The sequence below is a fragment of the Trachypithecus francoisi genome, unplaced genomic scaffold (genome assembly GCF_009764315.1).
Source record: "Trachypithecus francoisi isolate TF-2019V2 unplaced genomic scaffold, Tfra_2.0 Lachesis_group2, whole genome shotgun sequence".
Lineage (NCBI taxonomy): Eukaryota > Metazoa > Chordata > Mammalia > Primates > Cercopithecidae > Trachypithecus > Trachypithecus francoisi.
The window spans coordinates 151,705,783-151,729,744 of record NW_022681465.1 but is presented as its reverse complement, the minus strand read 5'-3'; the positions used below and the strand labels follow the sequence as shown (position 1 = coordinate 151,729,744).

Below are 23,962 nucleotides of genomic sequence, written 5' to 3'. Positions count from 1 at the left end.
TCCTCACCAATATTATTATCTGTCTTTTGATTGTAGCCATCCTAGTGGGTGTGAAGTGGGTATCTTGTGACTTGGATTTGGTTTTCCCTGATGGCTAATGATATTGAACATCTATCTTTCTCTGTGCTTATTGGTCATTTGTATGTTTTCTTTGGAGAAATGTCTATTCAGATCCTTTTTCTATTTTTTTTTTTAATTTTTTTTTTTTCTTTTTTTTTTTTTTGAGACGGTGTCTTGCTCTGTCACCCAGGCTGGAGTGCAGTGGCCGGATCTCAGCTCACTGCAAGCTCCGCTTCCCGGGTTTACGCCATTCTCCTGCCTCAGCCTCCCAAGTAGCTGGGACTACAGGCGCCAGCCACCTCGCCCGGCTAGCTTTTTGTATTTTTTAGTAGAGACGGGGTTTCACCGTGTTAGCCAGGATGATCTCGAACTCCTGACCTCGTGATCCGCCCGTCTCGGCCTCCCAAAGTGCTGGGATTACAGGCTTGAGCCACCGCGCCCGGCCCTTTTTCTATTTTTAAAACATAGTTTTATTGAGGTATATTTGACAAATAAAAATTTGTGTATATTTAAAATGTATAATTTGGTTTTTTTTAATTAATTTTTTTTCTTTTTTTTTTAGAGACAGGGTCTTACTCTGTTGCCAAGGCTGAGTGCAGTGGCATGATTATAGCTCACTAGAGCCTCAAACTCCTGGGCACATGCAATCCTCCTGCCTCCCAAGTAGCTGGAACTACAGGCATAGGTCACTATGCCTGGCTAATTTTCTTATTTTTTTACAGAGACGGGATCTTGCTATATTGCCTAGGCTGGTCTCAAACTCCTGGGCTCAAGCAGTCTTTCCTCCTCAGTCTCCCAAAGTGCTTATATTACAGGCATGAGCCACCACACCCAGCCTGCATATAACTTGATGTTTTCATAATCTGTTTTTTAAATGGACTGTCTTCATTCATGAGTTGTAAGTTTTTTTTATGTATTATAGATACAAGTCCCTTACCAGTTGTATGATTTGCAAAAATATTTGTCCCATTTTATAGGTTGACTTTTTACTTTTTTGTTTTTTTGAGACAGTCTCACTCTGTCGCCCAGGTTAGAGTGCGGTGGTGGCATGATCTTGGCTCATTGCAACCTCTGCCTCCCAGGTGATTGTCCTGCCTCAGCCTCTCGAGTAGCTGAGACTACAAGTCTGTGCCACCACACCCAGCTAATTTTTGTATTTTTAGTAGAGATGGGGTTTCACCATGTTGGCTACATTAGTCTCGAACTCCTGACCTCAGGTGATCCACCGACCTTGGCCTCTCAAAGTGCTGGGATTACAGGTGTGAGCCACCACGCCCAGCTGATTTTTTACTTTCTTGATGATTCCTCTGAAGTACAAAAGTTTTCAATTTTGATGGCATCCAGTTTATTTTTTCTTGATGGCATTTATAAATGTGTTTTGAGAATAACATCCATGAAGATCCCTGTGTATCATAAACAAAAATATCATTTCATTCTTTATTTTACATTACTGTCTTATTGGTAAAATTATATACCTGCTTTATTTGCAGTCAAGAGAAGAGAGCAGAAAGCAGGCTCTTGCCGCTAAAAGAGAAAAAAGAAAAGAAAAGAGAAAAAAGAAAAAAGAGGAACAGAAAAGGAAACAGGAGGAAGATGAAGAAAACAAACCTAAGGAGAATTCAGAACTACCAGAGGATGAAGATGAAGAGGAGAATGATGAAGATGGTGAGAAACAAACCATCTGAATTAATGAGAAAATTCTCCTTTGTTTATCAACTTCATTTTGAGTGCTCTTTGCTCTAGTTAACTCTAGTTAAACATTTGATTACTTTATTAATCTGAAATGGACAATGACTTTTATAGTAAGTATTTCTAAGTGTTTTGCATTGCAAATTAATACAGAGAAACAAGGGGAAAGCAAGCACATAATTTGAAGAAATTCAGTTGTAATTTAAGTCCCCTTGTAAAACATCGCATATATACTAAAAGCAATACAGTAAGAGGTTTGCAACCTTTTTTTGAGATTCTTCTGTAACTCTTCCTCTCCTGATTAGAAGTACAGTTTCTCAGTTTATTTTTAGCTGAGATTCAGGCTCAAGGATATAGAGGCCTGAAATGTCAATAGAGATGGGTTTAGTACTCTCAAAGAGTTATTTATTATACTGTCTGGCAGTGCTTGTAGTAGGCAAATAATTTTGTTCTACTTGAATTCTAATTCTAAAATACAATTTGAAAAGTGCCCTAAATTCAAACTATATTGTGGTTTGGGTTCATGAGACTAGAATTAAGAATATTAAGAATATTGGGCCGGGTGTGGTGGCTCATGTCTGTAATCCCAGCACTTTGGGAGGCCAAGAGTGGATCACAAGGTCAGGAGTTTGAGACCACCCTGACCAATATTGTGAAACCCCGTCTCTACTAAAAAAAAAAAAATACAAAATTAGCCTGGGATTGCAGGCGTGGTGGCACATGCCTGTAATCCCAGCTACTCAGGAGGCTAAGGCAGGAGAACTGCTTGAACCCGGGAGGCGGAGGTGGTAAGCTGAGTTCACACCATTGCACTCCAGCCTGGGTGACAGGAGCAAAAAAAAATATATATATATATTAAGAATATTGCTAATATGTGTGTCCCATACCACCTTAGACAAGAAAATATATTGTATATTTGTTCTAACAACAAATAATAGTAAATTATTTATTAGGCTAACAACAGTAAAGATTTTTTTTGTGTGTTTTTTTTTTGAGATGAGGTCTCCCTCTGCCACCTAGACTGGAGTGCACTGGTGCAATCTCGGCTCACTGCAACCTCTGCTCCCCAGGTTCAGGTGATCCTCCCACCTCAGCCTCCCAGGTAGCGGGGACCACAGGTGTGCACCACCACCCCCAGCTAATTTTTGTATTTTTTGTAGAGACAAGATTTCATCATGTTGCCCAGGCTGGTCTTGAACTCCTGAGCTCAAGTAATCAATCCACCTGCCTTGGCCTCCCAAAGTACTGGAATTACAGGCATGAGCCACTGCGCCTGGCCACAGTAAAAGATTGCTTTATTTCGCCTAGGTGCAGTGGCGCACACCTGTAATCCCAGCACTTTGGGGGGCCAAGCCGGGTGGATCACCAGGTCAGGAGTTTGAGACTGGCCTGGCCAACATGGTGAAACCCCACCTCTACTAAAAGTACAAAAATTAGCCAGGCATGGTGGTGCGTGCCTGTAGTCCTAGCTACCTGGGAGGCAGAGGTTGCAGTGAGCCGATATCGCACCACTCCATTCTAGCCTGGGCGACACAGCAAGACTCCATCTCAAAAAAATGAATAAATAAAGATTTTTTTATTTCTTAGTGAATACTGGTGAAAGGAAAATATGATGTAAAAGACTGAATTATTATGAATTATCAAATATATTCTGTCAGAATTTATTTTGAGATCTGTGACTCTCAGTATGATTTTTATTCTTTTTAACCATTTCAGTGGAGCAAGAAGTTCCCATAGAACCTCCTAGTGCAACCACCACCACCACAATTGGAATCTCTGCAACATCTGCAACATTCACAAATGTGTTTGGGAAAAAACGGGCCAACGTGGTGACAACTCCCAGTGCCAATCGGAAAAATAAGAAGAACAAAACAAAAGAAACCCCTCCTACAGCACATTTAATTTTACCAGAACAACATATGTCTTTAGCCCAACAAAAGGCAGATAAAAATAAAATAAATGGAGAACCTAGAGGTGGTGGTGCAGGTGGGAATAGTGACTCAGATAACTTGGACAGCACAGACTGCAACAGTGAGAGTAGCAGTGGTGGTAAAAGCCAAGAGTTAAATTTTGTGATGGATGTGAATTCCTCTAAATACCCCTCACTGCTCCTTCATTCCCAAGAAGAAAAGACAAGTACTGCTACTTCCAAAACTCAGACACGGTAAATGTTTCTGATTTGTTAACTCTACCTGCACCTTTCCTTCTTCATGCCTGGCACAAGAATTTGAAGTATATTATCCAAGTACAAGTTGTGTTAAACAATTGAATTCTACCACATTATCTATCTTCAATATTCAAAACAAATTCACCCATGTCCTCTTGATCATGTGCTAGTTGGGAAATGAGATTATTAGAAATTTTTATAGGATTCATAGTCTGAAGTTGAAAGTATTTGTATGCTTTGATTTTATCTAACTATGTCATTTTTATGATTATGGTCTAATTTTTGGCATCTGAATCCATTTTAATACTAAAATAAATGATGAGCTCTTTGCTCTATTTCTGTTTTTCTGACTCATTGATTATTTGATGTGCCAAAGTTTAATACGAATATTTCAGCATAACCCTGGCTATAAAGGAATAGTCTCTTGAGTTTCCATCTTAAAACTTATCTTTTATTGTACTTGCTGTTTGTCTCTTCTTAGACTTGAAGGTGAAGTGAATCCTAATTCCTTGTCAACCAGCTACAAGACAGTGCCATTGCCATTAAGCTCTCCAAACATAAAGCTGAATCTCACTAGCCCTAAAAGGGGTCAGAAAAGAGAAGAAGGGTGGAAAGAAGTTGTACGAAGGTAAATAGAATTAGTTCCATCTTTTTAATTTTCATATATTTTCCCTTTCTCATGTGAGATGGCTACCTAGTTAATTAATAAATAATTTGAATGTGGTCATTATTTTAAACTGCATTGCCACACTAAATCCAGAATATGCTAAAGCAAAATTAGAAGCAGTATATAAATTTTGCATGCATATTTTATATGACACAAGAAATTTTGGCTTTTTGGGATAACCTGAGTTGCTTTTTATGTAGTTCAAATGTAAAGGTCTTCTCTTTCTTTTTTTCTTTCTCATGTCTCAGTAATTCTAGAACTGAAGTACTAATAATCAGCTCTAGATTCAGAATACATGTCAGCTCATCATTGACCTGAGGCTTTATTTTTTGTTGCTAAGTATGAGCTGTTGATACTGGTTTAAAATGAATAAGCTAGCATGGTTATTCTGTGTGGATTTTAATAATATGGTATTCACTATTTTAACAGGGTCGTTGCAGTTTAGTTGATGTGTATTATTTTGGGCAGATTTGAATGCTTATATTGTGAGTGATTTAAATATAATTTTTGTTTTAAATGGCAGTGTAATTTTTAAAGTTAGGTTCTCTGAAACTGCAGAGGCAATGTAATTTTTAACTTTACTAAATTCAATTCAATATTAAAAGAGATCAGTTTCTAAAATAAAAACTTAATAATTTCCTCTTTAGCATTTGAGAAATGTTATTCTACAAAATGACCATGAACATACTTACTGAGACATCTTTTTTAGTAAAGAGACATTTAATTTCATAAGCTCATGTGTATTCTTCATTTTATAGGTCAAAGAAATTGTCTGTTCCAGCCTCAGTCGTGTCCAGGATAATGGGAAGAGGAGGATGCAACATTACTGCAATACAAGATGTTACTGGTGCCCATATTGATGTGGATAAACAAAAAGATAAGAATGGCGAGAGAATGATCACAATAAGGTAATTGTGCAAAATGTATACTGTTAGTTCTGAGTAGAAATTATAAGAAGCATACCTTTGTTAGGTATGGTATAATTAAGAACTTTATTTGATGGTTAAGATTACCTGTTTGTTTTCTTTGTTTAATGTTTTTGGTCTTGTTTCTGTTGTTTTTTTTTTTCTCCAGGGGTGGCACAGAATCAACAAGATATGCAGTTCAACTAATCAATGCACTCATTCAAGATCCTGCTAAGGAACTGGAAGACTTGATTCCTAAAAATCATATCAGAACACCTGCCAGCACCAAATCAATTCATGCTAACTTCTCATCTGGAGTAGGTACCACAGCAGCTTCCAGTAAAAATGCATTTCCTTTGGGTGCTCCAACTCTTGTAACTTCACAGGCAACAACGTTATCTACGTTCCAGCCCGCTAATAAACTTAATAAGAATGTTACAACAAATGTACATTCTTCTTTCCCAGTTTCTCTACCCTTAGCTTATCCTCACCCTCATTTTGCCCTGCTGGCTGCTCAAACTATGCAACAGATTCGGCATCCTCGCTTACCCATGGCCCAGTTTGGAGGAACCTTCTCACCTTCTCCTAACACATGGGGACCATTCCCAGTGAGACCTGTGAATCCTGGCAACACAAATAGCTCTCCAAAGCATAATAACACAAGCCGTCTACCTAACCAGAACGGGACTGTTTTACCCTCAGAGTCTGCTGGACTAGCTACTGCCAGTTGTCCTATCACTGTCTCTTCTGTAGTTGCTGCCAATCAGCAACTGTGTGTCACTAATACCCGGACTCCTTCATCAGTCAGAAAGCAGTTGTTTGCCTGTGTGCCTAAGACGAGTCCTCCAGCAACAGTGATTTCTTCTGTGACAAGCACTTGTAGTTCCCTGCCTTCTGTCTCCTCTGCACCTATCACTAGCGGGCAAGCTCCTACCACATTTCTAACTGCAAGTACTTCTCAAGCACAGCTTTCTTCACAAAAGATGGAGTCTTTCTCTGCTGTGCCACCCACCAAAGAGAAAGTGTCCACACAGGACCAGCCCATGGCAAACCTATGTATCCCATCTTCAGCTGCAAACAGTTGCAGTAGCTCTGCCAGCAACACCCCGGGAGCTCCAGAAACTCACCCATCCAGTAGTCCCACTCCTACTTCCGGTAACACACAAGAGGAGGCACAGCCATCCAGTGTGTCTGATTTAAGTCCTATGTCAATGCCTTTTGCATCTAACTCAGAACCTGCTCCATTGACTTTGACATCACCCAGAATGGTTGCTGCTGATAATCAGGACACCAGTAATTTACCTCAGTTAGCTGTACCAGCACCTCGAGTTTCTCATCGAATGCAGCCCAGAGGTTCTTTTTACTCCATGGTACCAAATGCAACTATTCACCAGGATCCCCAGTCTATTTTTGTTACAAATCCAGTTACTTTAACACCACCTCAAGGCCCACCAGCTACAGTGCAGCTTTCTTCAGCTGTGAACATCATGAATGGTTCTCAGATGCACATAAACCCAGCAAATAAATCTTTGCCACCTACATTTGGCCCAGCCACACTTTTCAATCACTTCAGCAGTCTTTTTGATAGTAGTCAGGTGCCAGCTAACCAGGGTTGGGGAGATGGTCCACTGTCCTCACGAGTGACTGCAGATGCCTCTTTCACTGTTCAGTCAGCATTTCTGGGTAACTCAGTGCTTGGACACTTGGAAAACATGCATCCTGATAACTCAAAGGCACCTGGCTTCAGACCACCTTCCCAGCGAGTTTCTACTAGTCCAGTTGGTAAGTTATTAACTATTGCTGCAGTTCAGTTTGGAGTGCCTACGGCCTAATCTCACCTTAAGTGGACAAAAAAAGTAGCAAGACGTAAATCACTCACATGTAATGAGCTGCTTTAGATTCTCTCTATGATCTTTCTGTCCCTCATAGTAAGGGAGTTACACCATGGTGTAAGTCCATTTTCTTGGTGTCTATTCATATTAATAAAATTGGTGTCTATTCATGTTAATAAAAAAAAAACTCCAGGGATGTTTCAAGGATTCCAAATTTACAGACTTTAAAAAAATCATAGTGATTGTTTGCATTTCTTAGATTTAAAAAATTGAAGTTGCAAAGGTGTTTAGGCACCAGTTCATAATTTACATTGTTGGCCGGGCGCGGTGGCTCAAGCCTGTAATCCCAGCACTTTGGGAGGCCGAGACGGGCGGATCACGAGGTCAGGAGATCGAGACCATCCTGGCTAACATGGTGAAACCCCGTCTCTACTAAAAAATACAAAAAACTAGCCGGGCGACATGGCGGGCGCCTGTAGTCCCAGCTGCTTGGGAGGCTGAGGCAGGAGAATGGCGTAAACCCAGGAGGCGGAGCTTGCAGTGAGCTGAGACCCGGCCACTGCACTCCAGCCTGGGCGGCAGAGCCAGACTCCGTCTCAAAAAAAAAAAAAAAAAAAAAAAAAAAAAATTTACATTGTTTAATAGTACTCTGTGTTGTTTATTTTAGGTGTAGCTATTCGTTTTTTATGTATTTTCTTTTTATTTTTATTATTTTGTTTTATTTTTTTGAGACAGGGTCTCACTCTATCACCCAGGCTGGAGTGCAGTGGCCCAGTCTCAGCTCACTTCTACCTCCACCTCCTAGGCTCAAGCATTTCTCGTGCCTCAGCCTTTCAAGTAGCTGGGACTACAGACATGCGCCACCATGCCCGGCCAATTTTTTGTATTTTTAGTAGACAGGGTTTCGCCATGTTGCCCAGGATGGTCTCGAACTCCTGAGGTCAGGCAATATCCGCCTGCCTTGGCCTCCCAAAGTGCTATGATTACAGGCGTGAGCCACTGCGCCCAGCCTAGATACAGCTATTTGAAGAGACCCAGTCATTTATAGGCTCTTACTTTTGAAAGACCAACATAGATTTAGCTATTGCTTCTTTGAAATTATAAATTAGCTGCTGAGGCATTATGAGAAATATATAGACAGATTTGAGGTCAGTTTTGGCTTGGAGATATTTGGAGAACCAGAATCTATTTTCTGTAGTTTAAGAGCCAAATTTTAGTCTAATCTGCACTGTTCTGAAAAACAAATTAAAAATGTGACTGACCCAGAATGTGGCACTACTGCCTCTTAGCATTTCTCTTCCAGTTGGAAAACTGCCCCATATCCCATGCTACCTTGTTGCTAATTATAAACTGATCTATGTTGTTTAAAATTATTTGTGAGTTATGAATATGGCATAGCCTTAGCTTTCATTTCAGATATGTTTCCATTTACTTGTCTATTCAGGAAAACATAGTTGTTATATTGTATTTCAAATAGAAATAGAAGGCTTCATATGACTATCTGTGGTCCAAAATATTCTCTAATTTTTTTTCCCTTCCTCTCTGTAAATAGACATATATTATGACTTTTCATTTGGGGAAAGTAGTATAGAATTTGAGAAGCCTCAGGGTGAAAGAAGAGCTCATTGCCAGTACCCAGGATGTGATAGAAAGCATTAATCCTTGACCTTCCTTCTAGGTCCTGGGATTAATAAGCTTGGCCCCATTTCTTAACTGCTTGTATGGTTTCTTTTGTTGATGCTCTTTTCATGGATATAGTTTACTTTCCTAGTTTTCAGGTAAGAGGTAGTAATACTGACTGAGCGTGGTGGTTCATGCCTGTAATCCCAGCACTTTGGGAAGCTGAGGCGAGGGGTTTACATGAGGTCAGGAGTTTGAGACCAGCCTGGCCAATAGGGTGAAACCCCATCTCTACTAAAAATATAAAAAATAGCCGGGCATGATGGTGCAGGTCTGTAGTCCCAGCTACTTGCGAGGCTGAGGCACAGGAATCACTTGAACCCAGAAGACGGAGGTTGCAGTAAGCTGAAATCATGCCACAGCACTCCAGCCTAAACAAGAGACTGTCAGGAAAAAAAAAAAAAAAATAGTAATACTTAAGAAGATGGGGAAAGATATAGAGACAATTGAAACCATCATACACAGTAGGTAGGAATGTAAAATGGTACATCCGCTTTGGAAAAACAGTTTCACAGTTCCTCAGAAAGTTAGACATGAGTGATCATATGATCCCGTTATTCTACTCCTAGGGAAGATATATGTCTATAGAAAAACCAATGTTCATAGCAACATTATTCTTAATAGCCAAAATGTAGAAACAACTGAATGTTCATTAACTGACAAGCAGATAAACAAAATGTGGTATATATCTATGGAACGTAATATTTTGTATTTGGTATAAAAAGAAATAAAGGGCTGGGCATGGTGGCTCACGCCTATAATCCCAGCACTTTGGGAGGCCAAGGTGGACGGATCATGAGGTCAGGAGTTCGAGACCAGCCTGGCCAACATGGTAAAACCCTGTCTCTACTAAAATACAAAACATTAGCTGGGTGTGGTGGTATGCTCCTGTAGTCCCAGCTACTCAGGAGGCTGAGGCAGGGGAATCACTTGAACATGGGAGGTGGAGTTTGCAGTGAGCTGAGATTACGCCACTGCACTCCAGCCTGGCGACAGAGCAATACTCAGTCTCAAAAAAAAAAAAAAAAAAAAAAGAAGTACTGATTCATGCTATAATATGGATGAACTTTGAAAACATTTTACTAAATGAAAGAAGCCAGTCACAAAAGACCAGATATTTATTTTATGATTCCATTTATGTGAAACATCCAGATTAGCAAATCCATAGAGACAGAAAGTAGATTAGTGGTTACCTAGGATGAAGGGATGATTGGAGGGTAGGTGATAGCTTAGGAGTGCAGAATTTCCTTTTCTTTCTTTTCTTTTTTTGGAGACAGGGCCTCATTCTGTTGCCCAGGCTGGAGTGCAGTGGCGTGATCATGGCTCATTGAAGCCTCAACCTCCTGGGCTTCAAGCACTTATTCTACTTTGGCATGCCAAAGAGATAGGATTGTGGGTGTGAGCCACCATGCTCAGCTTCAGAGTTTCTTTTTAGGATAACAGAAAGGTTCTAAAATTGATGTGGTCATGAATGCACAATTCTGTGAATATACAAAAAGCTATTGAATAGTATAACTTCAAATGAGTAAATTATATGGATTGTGAATTAAATCTCAGTAAAGCTAATAAAAAGTACATTTATGTGGCATCTACATTTATGTCCCTAATTTGCACATCATGATCTTTAAAAGCTATCATTATCAGCTGGGCATGGTGGCTCACACCTGTAATCCCAGCACTTTGGGAGGCTGAGTAGGGTGGATCACTTGAAGTCAGGAGGTCAAGACCAGCCTGGCCAACATGGGGAAACCCCTGTCTCTACCAAACATACTGAATTTAGCCAGGCATGGTGGTGGGTGCCTGTAATCCCAGCTGCTCGGTAGGCTGAGGCAGGAGAATTGCTGCAACCGGGAGGCAGAGGTTTCAGTGAGCTGAGATTGTGCCACTATACTCAGCCTGGGCAATAGAGCGAGATTCTGTCTCCAAAAAAAAAAAAAAAAAAAAAAAGGCTATCATGATCTTTACAAAAGACTGACAGATTTCACTGTAAAAATATTGACAGTGGCCAGGTGTAGTGGCTCACATCTGTAATTTGAGTACTTTGGAAGGCCAAGTCAGGAGGATCACTTGAACCCAGGAGTTCGAGACCACCCTGGGCAGCATAGTGGGACCCTGTCTCGATATAAAATAAATTTAAAACTTAGCTCAGTGTGGGGCCAGGCGCAGTGGTTCATGCCTGTAATCCCAACACTTTGGGAGGCCGAGGCGGGCGGATCATGAGGTCAGGAGATCGAGACCATCCTGGCTAACACGGTGAAACCCTGTGTCTACTTAAAATACAAAAAAATTAGCCAGGCGTGGTGGCGGTCACCTGTAGTCCCAGCTACTCGGGAGGCTGAGGCAGGGGAATGGCGTGAACCCAGGAGGCAGAGCTTACAGTGAGCCAAGATCACGCCACTGGACTCCAGCCTGGGCGACAGAGCAAGACTCCATCTAAAAAAAAAAAAAATTAGCTCAGTGTGGTGGCACACGTTTGTAGTCCCAGCTACTCAGTGGGGCTAGGCAAGAGGATTGCTTGAGCCCAGAGGTCGAGGCTGCAGTGAGCTATGATCACACCACTGCACTCTAGCCTGAGTGACAGAGCAAGACCCTGTCTCAAAATAAAAACAAACAAACCCAAAAAAAACAAGAGGTTATTATAAAAATTATTCATTTCAATAAAAAACAAAAGAAATGATTCATTTCCTACTTACAGACTTTTTAAAGCCACATTCAGTATTCTCACTACCTCTAGATTTTGCTAACATCTACTTTGGTTAGCACTAGAAAATTTAATTTTTTTTGTCCAGGAAAGCACAAAGTAATAATTGCCTACTGTTGCCTACCACAATAACGAAAGTCTGAAATAAGTAGGAAATGCATTACGTTACCCACATGTCCAGAGTAGGCAAATCTATAGAGACAAAAGATTAGTGATTGCTTGGAAATGGAAATATGAGGCCAGGTGCAGTGGCTTATGCCTGTAATCCCAGCACTTTGGGAGGTCAGGGTGGGCAGATCATGAGGTCAGGAGATCGAGATCATCCTGGCCAACATGGGGAAACCCAGTCTGTACTAAAAATACAAAAAATTAGCCGGGTGTGGTGGCGGACACTTGTAGTCCCAGCTACTCGGGAGGCTGAGGCAGGAGAATGGCATGAACCCGGAAGGCGGAGCTTGCAGTGAGCTGAGATCGTGCCACTGCACTCCAGCCTGGTTGACAGAGCGAGACTCCGTCTCAAAAAAAACGAAATGGAAATATGAGGGTGAGGACCCAGTGAGTGACAGGTAATGAGTATGGAGTTTCTTTTAAGGGAGACAAAAATGTTCTAACATTGATTGTGGTGATGGTTGCACAATCCTGTGAATATACTAAAATCCAATGAATTATATACTTTAAATGGGTGAATTATATGGTATGTGAATTACATCTCAAAGTCATTTTTTTTTTTAATGATGGGGAAATCAAACTGAAAATAAGAACTGCTTAAAAGAAATTTTGACAATCAATGTTGATATTAACTACTTTTTCCTGAAATAAGAAACCATAATCCTTTTCCAGACCTTCAACCTCTTTTCCTAATACATTCTTCAGAGAAAGTAATGGAGTTTAAGAAGATGGCTAAGTTCAGATTTATACAAACTAGATAGAAACTTTGATATATTTTGCAACTGTTGATATTTTCTATCAGATAGAATGCTGAAATTATCCTTAGTAGTATGCTTTTCCTCCTTGTGAGGAAGGAAACATTGGTAGATTTTGTTACTTATCTTCTGTAGGAAATGACTATAGTTATATAGATGAAAAGCTGTACTTTGAGATTGACTACAAAAGGGAATGCAGAAGTTATTGTTGGGCGCTACTTAGTTACAGCATAGTCTCATTTCATATCCCCTCCATTTAAAAGCTTTGAGATTCATCTAGAACATTACTCCAGGTGACTGACACTCTTAAACATTGAGCCCATTTTTCTGTATGTAGTGCTGTTTGGCGATATTCTTCTGGACTGTAAGAAAAAATGGATTTGGCCATACAATATCACATAGATGGATTATTTTTGCTGTGTTCTATGAAAATGAGCTACATGCTATCTTTTATTTATTTGTTTGGTTATTTTTACAGCTTATCTCACCTTGGTGGAAGTCTTCTTGGGCTTTCAATTTTAAAGTTTTAGCTAATTGGATGTCTTGGACTGTTTTATTTCAGGGTTACCATCCATTGACCCATCAGGCAGCTCCCCATCTTCCTCTTCTGCTCCTCTGACAAGTTTTTCCGGCATACCAGGAACAAGGGTTTTCCTGCAAGGGCCAGCTCCTGTTGGGACTCCTAGTTTCAACAGACAACATTTTTCTCCCCATCCTTGGACAAGCGCCTCAAACTCATGTAGGAATCCTGGCGGAACTCTTCCCAAAGAGTTTTGAATAAGTTATTAAATCATTTATTTCAGCTATAACACCATGTTATAACTTTAGTAAACTAAATGGTATACCAACGCCCAAGGTTTGTTCTGTGGTCATGTGAAAAAATTGTCAGTCATTTGTAGCATAGAAAACTTGAGAATTATTCTTTCAAGCCAAAAATGTTTTACCCTAGAACTTGGATCAAGAAAAGAGGTACTAGACTGGGTGCAGTGGCTGACACCTGTAATCCCAGCACTGTGGGAGGCCTAGGCAAGAGGATCACTTGAGCCCGCAGTTGGAGACCAGCCTGGGCAACAGCAACACCCTGTCCCTATTTAAAAAAAAAAAAAAAAAAAAAAAAACAGGTACTGCAAGTAGTTTTGCAAAAGGACCCTTGGAAGCAGTGTTGTAAAATTATTTCTTAAATCTGGAAAGAAGTTGAATTTATGTATATGGTCAGTTTGGTGTGATTTCTCATGTATTTTTACATTTTATGAAACTGTATTGCCTTTTATAAGTTAAAATATTCCTTTGTTCTATTGATTGATTGATTGAGACAGTGTCTTGCTCTGTTGCTCTGGGTGGAGTACAGTAGCGTGATCTTGGCTGCCTCCCAGGCTCAAGCGATTCTCCTGCCTCAGCCTCCTGAGCAGCTGGGATTACAGGTGCCTGCCACTATGCCTGGCTAATTTTTATATTTTTAGTAGAGACAGGGTTTCACCATGTTGGCCAGGCTGGTCTCAAACTCCTAACCTTGGGTGATCCGCCTGCCTCAGCCTCCCAAAGTGCTGAGATTACAGGCGTGAGCCACCTGCCTGGCCCCTTTGTTCTGTTTATTTCAATGTTTAGAACAGATGAAGTATGTGGAATTGAACAGAATTGGATTTTTTTTTTTTTTTTAATGAGCATCATGAAGTAGTCAGTATTGACTTTTTTGACAAGGAAAATTACCCAAATCACCCAAGAGTTCCATTAAGAAGCAAAGCTGTGAATCAAAATTGTATAATGCTTTGCTAACATTTGACCTTATTTCCTTATAGAAAAAAAAAAAGGACTGTAGAAAGGGAACAAAGAAAAGACTAACAGGTATAAAGGGTCACCAGATGTTTTCTAGAAAATAGGCTAGGTACTGTGCAAATATTGCCACATTTAAGTTAATTTTAAAATGTGGCCGGGCGCGGTGGCACACATGTGTAATCCCAGCGCTTTGGGAGGCTGAGGCGGGCAGATCATCTGAGGTCAGGAGTTCGAGACCAGCCTGACCAGCATGGAGAAACCCCGTCTCTACAGAAAATACAAAATTAGCTGGGTGAGGTGGTGCATGCCTGTAATCCTAGCTACCCGGGAGGCTGAGGCAGGAGAATCGCTTGAACCCAAGAGGCAGAGGTTGTGGTGAGCCGAGATCACGCCATTGCACTCCAGCCTGGGCAACAAGAGCGAAACTCTGTCTCAAAAAAAAAAAAAAAAAAAAGTGACAATAATCTTTTGAGAAGATTATTTAGAGCTAGAATAAAAGCAAATGTGTCCTGCTTCCTTTCTAGCATTGTTTAGTTCAATTGGGAAAACATTTTTTAGACTACTGTTGTATACTTATTATAGGCAGAAGTAGCATAGGATAATGTTTATAGAAATTATATTTTATTTGAATGTTCTTTTAAAATGAAAATTTCTTTACAGAACCTATGTTGTGGAATAGATCTTTCCAACAAGGTTTCTCATATTCTCATAGTTTTTATATGTAATAAAACAATAGAGAAATATTTTGCCACCAGGTGACTCTCCTATTCCATCTGTTTCTTCGGAATCATCTTCACCTCTTTCAGCCACTTCTGCCCCACCAACATTGGGCCAACCAAAAGGAGTCAGTGCCAGTCAGGATCGAAAGATACCTCCCCCAATTGGAACAGAGAGACTGGCCCGAATTCGGCAAGGAGGGTCTGTTGCACAAGCCCCGGTGGGGACCAGTTTTGTCGCTCCCGTTGGACACAGTGGAATCTGGTCATTTGGTGTCAATGCTGTGTCAGGTAAAATTGCCTTGCTCTCTCTCTGGAGGGATATCTTAAGTAAGTTGTAGGTTTGCCATTAAAACTTAGTTCCTTAGAAAAACAAAAAAAACTTAGTTCCTTTGTTTAACACTCAATTAGGGAAGGGTGTTTATGTCTTTGAGGAGTTCAATCCAATTTCAGAGTCTGGAATATTGGTTGAGGTAATATATAGAGTTGATCAGAAACAAAAGATTCAAAGTGTGTGTCCTTTCTCTCTTAAGCAATCATTTGAGTTCTTTCAGACAGCACTTAATCTTTTGAAAGACAGGGTAAAGTGGAGTATTCAGAGGACTTTACCTAGTTTTTCAGGAACTGGTTTCTTTGGCTAGCAAGACTGTGATAAATATGCTTTGAGCTCTTCAGAGGAAAGATTTCAATAACATTTGGTAACGTTTGGTAATAACAGTGGTAATATTTTGTTGTTTTATCCAAATAAATATAAAACTTTGTTTTCAATTGTTCTTTCCAGAAGGCTTATCAGGTTGGTCACAATCTGTGATGGGGAACCATCCAATGCATCAACAATTATCAGACCCAAGCACATTCTCCCAACATCAGCCAATGGAGAGAGATGATTCTGGAATGGTAGCCCCCTCTAACATTTTTCATCAGCCTATGGCAAGCGGTTTTGTGGATTTTTCTAAAGTGAGTTGACAAACATCACTGTAACTTGTTTGACACTTTGTCAGCCAATGTAGTCACGTTAAGGAATACTTTGTATTGAAATAATGCTGTCTTTTGTTTCTGTGGCTTTGCTAGATCTTTTGCTCAATTTCAAGAGTGCATAGCATTGTCCACAGTAGTTCGTCCTGAAGATGTCCCCATCCCCCGAAAACACCTGAGGGATTTGGGTTTTGCCAGTTCGTGTTCTGCTGCTGCAGCTTTGAGAGAGGCCTCTACCCATCTTAAAAGCTGGCCATGAGTTCACTAATGCTTTCTTGTCTGCTCTGACAGCTTTATGTCGGCAAGCAGTCATGTGGAGTTCCCATTTTCTTCTTAGCTTAAGCTTATTCATGAAACTAAAATATGGGAAAGTTGAGGTTATTTTTATCAAATATGAGAAATTTCCTGATGATTTCATATTGGATTTAGTTTTTTTCTCTCTCTTCTTTTTTGTTGAAAAGCCTTGCAGATGCAGATAAACATTTTGTTTTCTCAACACTGCCATACTGTACTTACAGGATCTTTTGGAGTTCTTTAAATGAGGAAAATTAGAGAAGTCTAAGCTGCTATTATGGGATTTATAGTAATTTTATGATTAAATCTTTTTTCCTGCTGTTTTAGGGTCTGCCAATTTCCATGTATGGAGGCACCATAATACCTTCTCATCCTCAGCTTGCTGATGTTCCAGGAGGCCCTCTGTTTAATGGACTTCACAACCCAGATCCTGCTTGGAACCCTATGATAAAAGTTATCCAAAATTCAACTGAATGCACTGATGCCCAGCAGGTAAAATAGGCTTAATGCTCTTTTATTTTTTAGATTTGTCACATCATTCTTTTTGTTTTGTGAGAAGTATAAGTACTGAATATCAAAAGTCATAATTGACCATTTCGATCTGGATTGCTTTTTCAATATCAAGATGATGCTACTGAACACTTTATTTCATATATGTGTATTCTTCCTAGGCAGAAACAGTGAATTGCCATTGCATTTATATATTCATTTTGTAACTGTCTAAAGATTCCTAATTAGAAATTCCAATTTTTCCTCCCCCTTTTCAGATTTGGCCTGGCACGTGGGCACCTCATATTGGAAACATGCATCTCAAATATGTCAACTAAGTTAGAAGGTCTTTACTCTTTAGCCTTGTTTAAGAAACCTATGACCTTGGAAGAACCATGGGGATTTTTTTTAATGTGCCTAAGAAATTTTCTCTGAGGCTTTAGCAATGGAAATTTGATTGCCCATTGTATAAGAACAAATTGATTTCTTATCCACTTGGTTATGTTCTCTGGTTAGTTTAGCCATTTTGAACTTAAGATCATATGACCTTAGTGCTTTTGGCTAAACATACTGAATACTACTTGTATGCAGAAGAGAATTAGTTGATTACATGTTTCAACCTTTTAGGGTGATAAATACATGTATAATTGTTTACATACTTAAAAGGAAAAAGTTGAGTAAATTTCTTGTCATATAGTGGCTCTACATAATGTAGCCTGTATTAATGTGAAATATTTACCAGAATATTCAATAAAAAGATGAACAGTCTTTAGAAGTGGGGTGTGATCCTTTCAGTGGTCATGCAGGTACCACCCAATCCACATTATATTGAACCAGATGATTAATACTATATTTGTAACAGGCTTCTCACATTTAACACTTGAGTCCCTTCTTAGACTGCCTTGAGAAAGCACTTTTAAGACTATTTACCTATTTATTCTGTATTAAACATTCCTTGTTCCCTTGTTGTCTTCTATATCCTTTAACATATGAGAAAGTTTCAAGCTCTGGCAATGTGTCTTATCTGACTTTAGCTGGCGGATAGGCCACTGATAGGTTTTTTCTCTATGGATCTTGAGAATGTCAATAAGAACAATTGGATTTAAATCAGATGACACTAAACAAATGTAGGGACACCCAAATCATCAACTTCAGGTTCCTTCTGTGCTTCCTGACCTTTTTTATCTGAAAGATTTATCCGGTTATAGATATTTTAAGCTTTATATGAGTTGGGACGTAAGAGGGAGGTGACTCCCATCGTTCTGTTGTATTATTGAATCAGACGAGTAATGTTTATGTTTATAATGTTTATATATTATACTATATACATTATATAATATATTATTATAAATAATATATATTATATACATTATAATGTATATAATATACTGTTTATAAATATGTGAGTAATTCTGTAAGGTTTACATGTAGTTACATGTAACTAAGTTACATGTTACATTTTATTATATATATTATATTATATATTATATAATATACATTATATAATTATATTATTATATAATGTATATAATATAAAGTAATGTTTATAAATATGTGAGTAATTCTGTAAGTTTTACATGTAGTTACATGTAACTAAGTAATGCTTAGTTCCATGGCCCTAAGCATGGAGTCAATATGTTGAACAAGCTAAACAGAGGAACCCTGGAATGGGCTGCTTTGGCCAAACCATGGGCTATGCCGAGAAGGAAAAGTTATCCCAATGAAAAGTATAGTCATCAACTTACTTGTGTTTTAATAAAGCTGAATTTTTCCTGGTCAGTATAGGCAATACAGAAAAGAAAACAAGAAAATGTTTGGAGCTGATAGAGAAGCCAGAACTCATGTCAAGGCAAAGACGGATGCACAGAAAAAAAGTAGTAACTAGGGACAGAACTATGTTAGCAGCACCTTTCTACACTCATGCCAACAGGAATTCTTAATTTTCTCTGCCCAGGTCCTAAAGCTAGGACCACATCAGGCACACCATGTTTGATCTGTGTCAGATACACCTGCTTCTTTTATCTTCTATATCATCTTACATATGAGAAAAGCTTCCTTAATTAAGCTTATGTCTTATTTTGTGTTTTGAATGGATTTTGAAAGTTTTATTTGTATTGAAGCTACTACTCTGTAGTGATTGATAACCACATCAAGTATCATTAAGGGGCCCCTTGACCTTTGTGGGGGCAGTTGGGTGGGGCACAAAAGACTCATTGGATCACTTGTATATCTTGCTGTTTCCACTTAACATTAACAGCAACAAGAAAAATCACCTAAAATTGGTGAAATGAATGAAACTACTCTTGATGAAATATATACTAGTAAGAAATAATATTAAATAAATTATTCAGTGGGACAAAAAGGTGAGTTTTATTCTATCTTAACTATCTACAATGCATTTGAATTGTCTGGAGAAGCCCTTAAGTCCATATTCTGCACCTTGAGGACAACCAAATGAGAAATTTTATTTCAGGTCAGTAACTAGAATTTATGAAGAGAAAGGAGATAATTATGAGGAATCCCTAGGAAAATTGGGAGGAAAACAACAGTTGTGCAGTTGGGAGTAGTTCTTTAGGATACGCTCCTCCCTTCCCTCTTACCAGCACTTCCTTCCTTTCTTTCTGACTATTTGGATCCCAGTAGCCTGCTCCCAACCTCATTTCGCCTGCTAAATCTCTTCTTCCTCTGCCTGCCTCTTCCTGGCACTACTTTACTGCTATTTTACCAACCTGAACATTTGGATAAAACCTAGCTCAGGTAAGAACTTAATTACTTTCAAAATATATAAGGGATATGGGAGGAGACAGCATGGGTACAGTGGAACAGTAGTCAGAGCCTAAATTCTATTTTCATTTCTGCCACTTGAAGCTTTATGGTCTTAGGCAAATCATCTCACCTTTCTGGGCTTCACTTTTCTCATCTGAAATTGAACTCAAGAGTCTTCTAGTTCTAACACAGGATTTCTTCTTGTGAATAAGAATATAAGATATGGAAATATTAGAAGCCATTAGATTGTTTACAGTGCTGAAGTTTGAGAGCCCCTAGCATTGGTTCTGATAAGGAATCGAAATAAATCTGGCCATTATTATGGGGGCCAGTATTGAGATTTTTAGTGGAGGTAGAAGAAGACCTTGCACATCTTTAGTGAGCCTTCAAGTCATGAAGAAACATCCTGCTAAGGTATAGATCAAACCCAGTGAAATGAAACTATAGGAATGAAACTATATCATCAAGGTTTCTGGACCCACTTATTTCAACTTGTGTTCAATGTAATAAAATTCCACTACCAATAAAATTATTGATGTTTTAAGACCCTTTAAACCTATTGTGGCTACAGTGTGCTGACTTGCCCTTTTATAGGCCAGTCTGCTTCCTTCAGTCCCTGCTCTCAAAGGGGAAATCCCATCACCTCAGCTAACCAGACCGAAGAAGAGAATTGGACGGCCGATGGTGGCCTCTCCTAACCAGAGGTAAGACATTTTAGGACTTGGAACTATGGTTTCCCTCTCTTCACGTAGAGTCTGGCCAAGTTCTCCTCCCAATCCCAAAACTGTGCAAGAGAGAACCATCCTCAGTTTTAGTAAACTTATAGAAGGGGAGGCCAGGCGTGGTGGCTCATGCTTGTAATCGCAGCACTTTGGGAGGCCGAGGTGGGTGGATCACCTGAGGTCAGGAGTTTGAGACCATCTTGGGCAACATGGTGAAACCCTGTCTCTACTAAAAATACAAAAGTTGGCTGGGCATGGTGGCTCACGCCTATAATCCCAGCACTCTGGGAGGCCGAGGCAGGCAGATCACAAGGTCAGGAGATCGAGACAATCCTGGCTAACACAGTGAAACCCCGTCTCTACTAACAATATAAAAAATTAGCCAGGTGTGGTGGCGGGTGCCAGCTACTCGGGAAGCTGAGGCAGGAGAATGGTGTGAACCCAGGAGGCAGAGCTTGCAGTGAGCTGAGATCACGCCACTGAACTCCAGCCTAGGCGACAGAGCCAGACTCCATCTCAAAAAAAAAAAAAAAAGTTAGCCAAGTGTGGTGGCACGTGCCTGTAATTCCAGCTACTCAGCAAGCTGATGCAGGAGAATCGCTAGAACCCAGGAGGTGGAAGCTTCAGTGAGCCAAGATCACACTACTGCAGTCCAGCCTGGGTGACAGAGCAAGACTCTGTCTCAAAAAAAAAAAGGGAAAGGCTGGCTACATTATAATTTCAAGCCAGAGAGAGGAGTACTTAGTATATGTGGTTCTGTCCCACTGTTTAAGACCTTTGGGGCCGGGTTCGGTGGCTCATGCCTGTAATCCCAGCACTTTGGGAGGCCGAGGCGGGTGGATCACCTGAGGTCAGGAGTTCGAGACCAGCCTGGCCAACATGGTGAAACCCCGTCTCTACTAAAAATACAGAAATTGGCCGGGCGTGGTGGTATGCGCCTGTAATCCCAGCTACTCAGGAGGCTGAGGCAGGAGAATCACTTGAACCCAGGAGGCGGAGGTTGCAGTGAGCCGAGATCGCGCCATCGCACTCCAGCCTGGGTGATAAGAGCGAGACTTCATCTAAAGAAAAAAAAAAAAACAAAAACGAAAAGCCCTTTGACCACATTGTAAATCCAAGAAAAGGCAAGCAAGCCTGTAGGAAAACAGCTTCTGAATGAACATCTTGTTCTCTAACAAGAAGCATTTCTACCAAGACATACAACTGGTTATGATGTCTTCCCAGTGGACCCTGCCCCCTATAGTGAGGGGCTTTATGGTAATGCTGCATTTTCCATTTATCCTCAGTGATTTGTCATTTGCAAACAGGCAGGTTCATATGCCTCCATCCTCTCCTTTAGGCAATGGGTGAGAGAAAGGTGGTTTTAAGTATCAAAAACTTAAGTGTGTTAAGACCACCTCCAATAAAAGGCATGACCCTGGGCTTCAACACCTAATTTGGAAAAGAAGAGCATGAATCAAATGCTTAAATGTGAATCCAGAGTAATTTGCCTGATAACAGAGGCCTGGTATTTCCTTATAGGTTTAATCAGATATCTGGGGGTGGGGCCTGGGCATAGGTATTTTTAAACACTTCCATATTCTAATAGGTAATTAGTTGTTTTTATTTTTTAATGAGATGGAGTCTCACTCTGTTGCTTAGGCTGGAGTGCATTGATGCCATCTTGCCTCACTGCAAGATGAGTTCAAGCAATTCCTGAGTTCAAGCAATTCTCCTACCTCAGCCTCCCAAGTAGCTGGGATTACAGGCGCACACCACCACTTGGCTAATTTTTATATTTTTAGTAGAGATGGGATTTCTTCATGTTTGCCACGCTGGTCTTGAACTCGTGACCTCAAGTGATTCGCCTCCCTCAGCCTCCCAGAGTGCTGGGATTACAGGCATGAACCACCTTGCCCAGCCAGTAATTAGTATTGACCTCTGATTTAAATTCTTGTTTCTTCATCCAGATTGCATGGATGATGAATCTGGCTTTCTCTCTAAAGCCAGCTACGTATTCCCCAGCCCTTATAGCACACAGTGACTCCAGAAGAGTTACCTGCAAGCAGTAGTCATTATAGTAGTAGTAACTGCAGCTATTATTTTGTGGTAGAGATTAATAGAAGGAAGACCTCACTTCCACAATGACCGTTCTTGAAAATCTTTGATACTTTTCTCAAAAGATGAGTCCCTATTTCCGACTCATCTTTCTCAGTCTCTTTTGGTGAATTCTTTTTCTCTACTACCTTTTAAATAAATAAATGTTGACGTGCCCAGGTTTCTATACTGTATCTTCTCCCCAGATGATCTCATCCCACATTTATTTAGTTATAAATGGAGACAGGGTCTTGCTGTATTGCCCAGGTCTTGAACTCCTGGGCTCAAGCAGTCCTCCCACCTCAGCCTCCCAAAATGGTGGAATTAACAGGTGTGAGCCACCAATCCTAGCCCATCCCCACACTCTTGAATTTCACACCACCCAAATTTGAGCCACTAACTGAGAGTTCTCCCCATGGCTTCAGTATATCTAGCTTCCTGCTGTGCTCCATCTGGACACATATTATTCATTCTCATACAAGATATGCTGCTCTTCTTGTTTTCCCTATCATATTAGTTGGTGCTACTAGCCACCAAGACTCTCAAGCCAAAAGACTGAAAATTATCCTAGTTTACACTTTCTCTCACCCCACTCTTCATCAGTCACTTTATTCTTCTTCTGTGTATCTGAACCTCATCCACTTCTCTCCATCCTCACAGCCACCACCCGTTTGCCCACCTAGTTTCACTAGGCTGGACTCTCCACCCTCAAATCTCACCATCCTCCACGCTATTCTCGCATTCCCCCTGTCAGACACTTTCTCACCTTGTATAAAAGGTGAGTTATCATAAATGATTCACTGCAATCTGTTCCCAAGCTTTACCCTCCAGCACTGCTAAGACACTTCATTTTGGCATGCACCATTTTGTAAGACACCCAAAATCCTTTTCGGGACAATAAAATATCCAAACCCTTGCTACCTGAAGTGTGTTTCTGAGGCCCTGAAGCATTTGCATTACTGTATTAAAAATTCACAATTGCAGCCAGGCCTGGTGGCTCATGCCTGTAACTCTAGCACTTTGGGAGGCCAAGGCAGGCAGATCACTGGAGATCAGGAGTTCGAGACCAGCTTGGCTAACATAGTGAAACCCGGTCTCTACTAAAAATACAAAAAATTAGCCAAGTGTGGTGGTGGGTGCCTGTAATTCCAGCTACTTGGGAGGCTGAGGCAGGAGAATTGCTTGAAGCCAGGAGGCAGAGGTTGCAGTGAGCCGAGATCATGCCACTGCACTCTAGCTTGGGTGACAGAGCAAGACTCCATCTTAAAAAGAAAAAAATCAGCCAGGTGTGGTGGCTCACACCTGTAATCCTAGCACTTTGGGAGGCCGAGGCAGGCGGATCACCTGAGGTTGGGAGTTCAAGACCAGCCTGACCAACATTGAGAACCCCTGTCTCTACTAAAAATACAAAATTAGCTGGGTGTGGTGGTGCATACCTATAATCCCAGCTACTCTGGAGGCTGAGGCAGGAGAATCGCTTAAACCTGGGAAGCGGAGGTTGCGGTGAGCCAAGATCATGCCATTACA

At 40.4% G+C, this 23,962-nt stretch overlaps 1 protein-coding gene and 1 non-coding gene across 17 annotated transcripts in view; one reads left to right on the top strand and one right to left on the bottom strand.

The window, feature by feature from the left end:
- The window catches only part of LOC117065745 (ankyrin repeat and KH domain-containing protein 1), a 147,165-nt gene that overhangs the window by 119,283 nt on the left and 3,920 nt on the right, over positions 1 to 23,962 (top strand). For 6 of the 16 annotated variants that reach the window (XM_033180952.1, XM_033180968.1, XM_033180956.1 and 3 more), the window contains 10 exons: positions 1,551 to 1,725; positions 3,466 to 3,913; positions 4,398 to 4,544; positions 5,342 to 5,491; positions 5,658 to 7,270; positions 13,187 to 13,363; positions 15,153 to 15,404; positions 15,895 to 16,070; positions 16,710 to 16,874; positions 20,232 to 20,341. In XM_033180952.1, the coding sequence (XP_033036843.1) occupies positions 1,551 to 1,725; positions 3,466 to 3,913; positions 4,398 to 4,544; positions 5,342 to 5,491; positions 5,658 to 7,270; positions 13,187 to 13,363; positions 15,153 to 15,404; positions 15,895 to 16,070; positions 16,710 to 16,874; positions 20,232 to 20,341 (3,413 nt within the window). Of the gene's footprint in view, positions 1 to 1,550; positions 1,726 to 3,465; positions 3,914 to 4,397; positions 4,545 to 5,341; positions 5,492 to 5,657; positions 7,271 to 13,186; positions 13,364 to 15,152; positions 15,405 to 15,894; positions 16,071 to 16,709; positions 16,875 to 17,149; positions 17,647 to 20,231; positions 20,342 to 23,962 lie in introns of those variants that run through there. The other 10 variants (XM_033180955.1, XM_033180957.1, XM_033180963.1 and 7 more) reach the window with 8 other exon arrangements.
- Positions 4,822 to 4,898, bottom strand: LOC117066255. Its single transcript, XR_004430237.1, has one exon. It is a non-coding gene; the product is annotated as a small nucleolar RNA SNORD45 (small nucleolar RNA).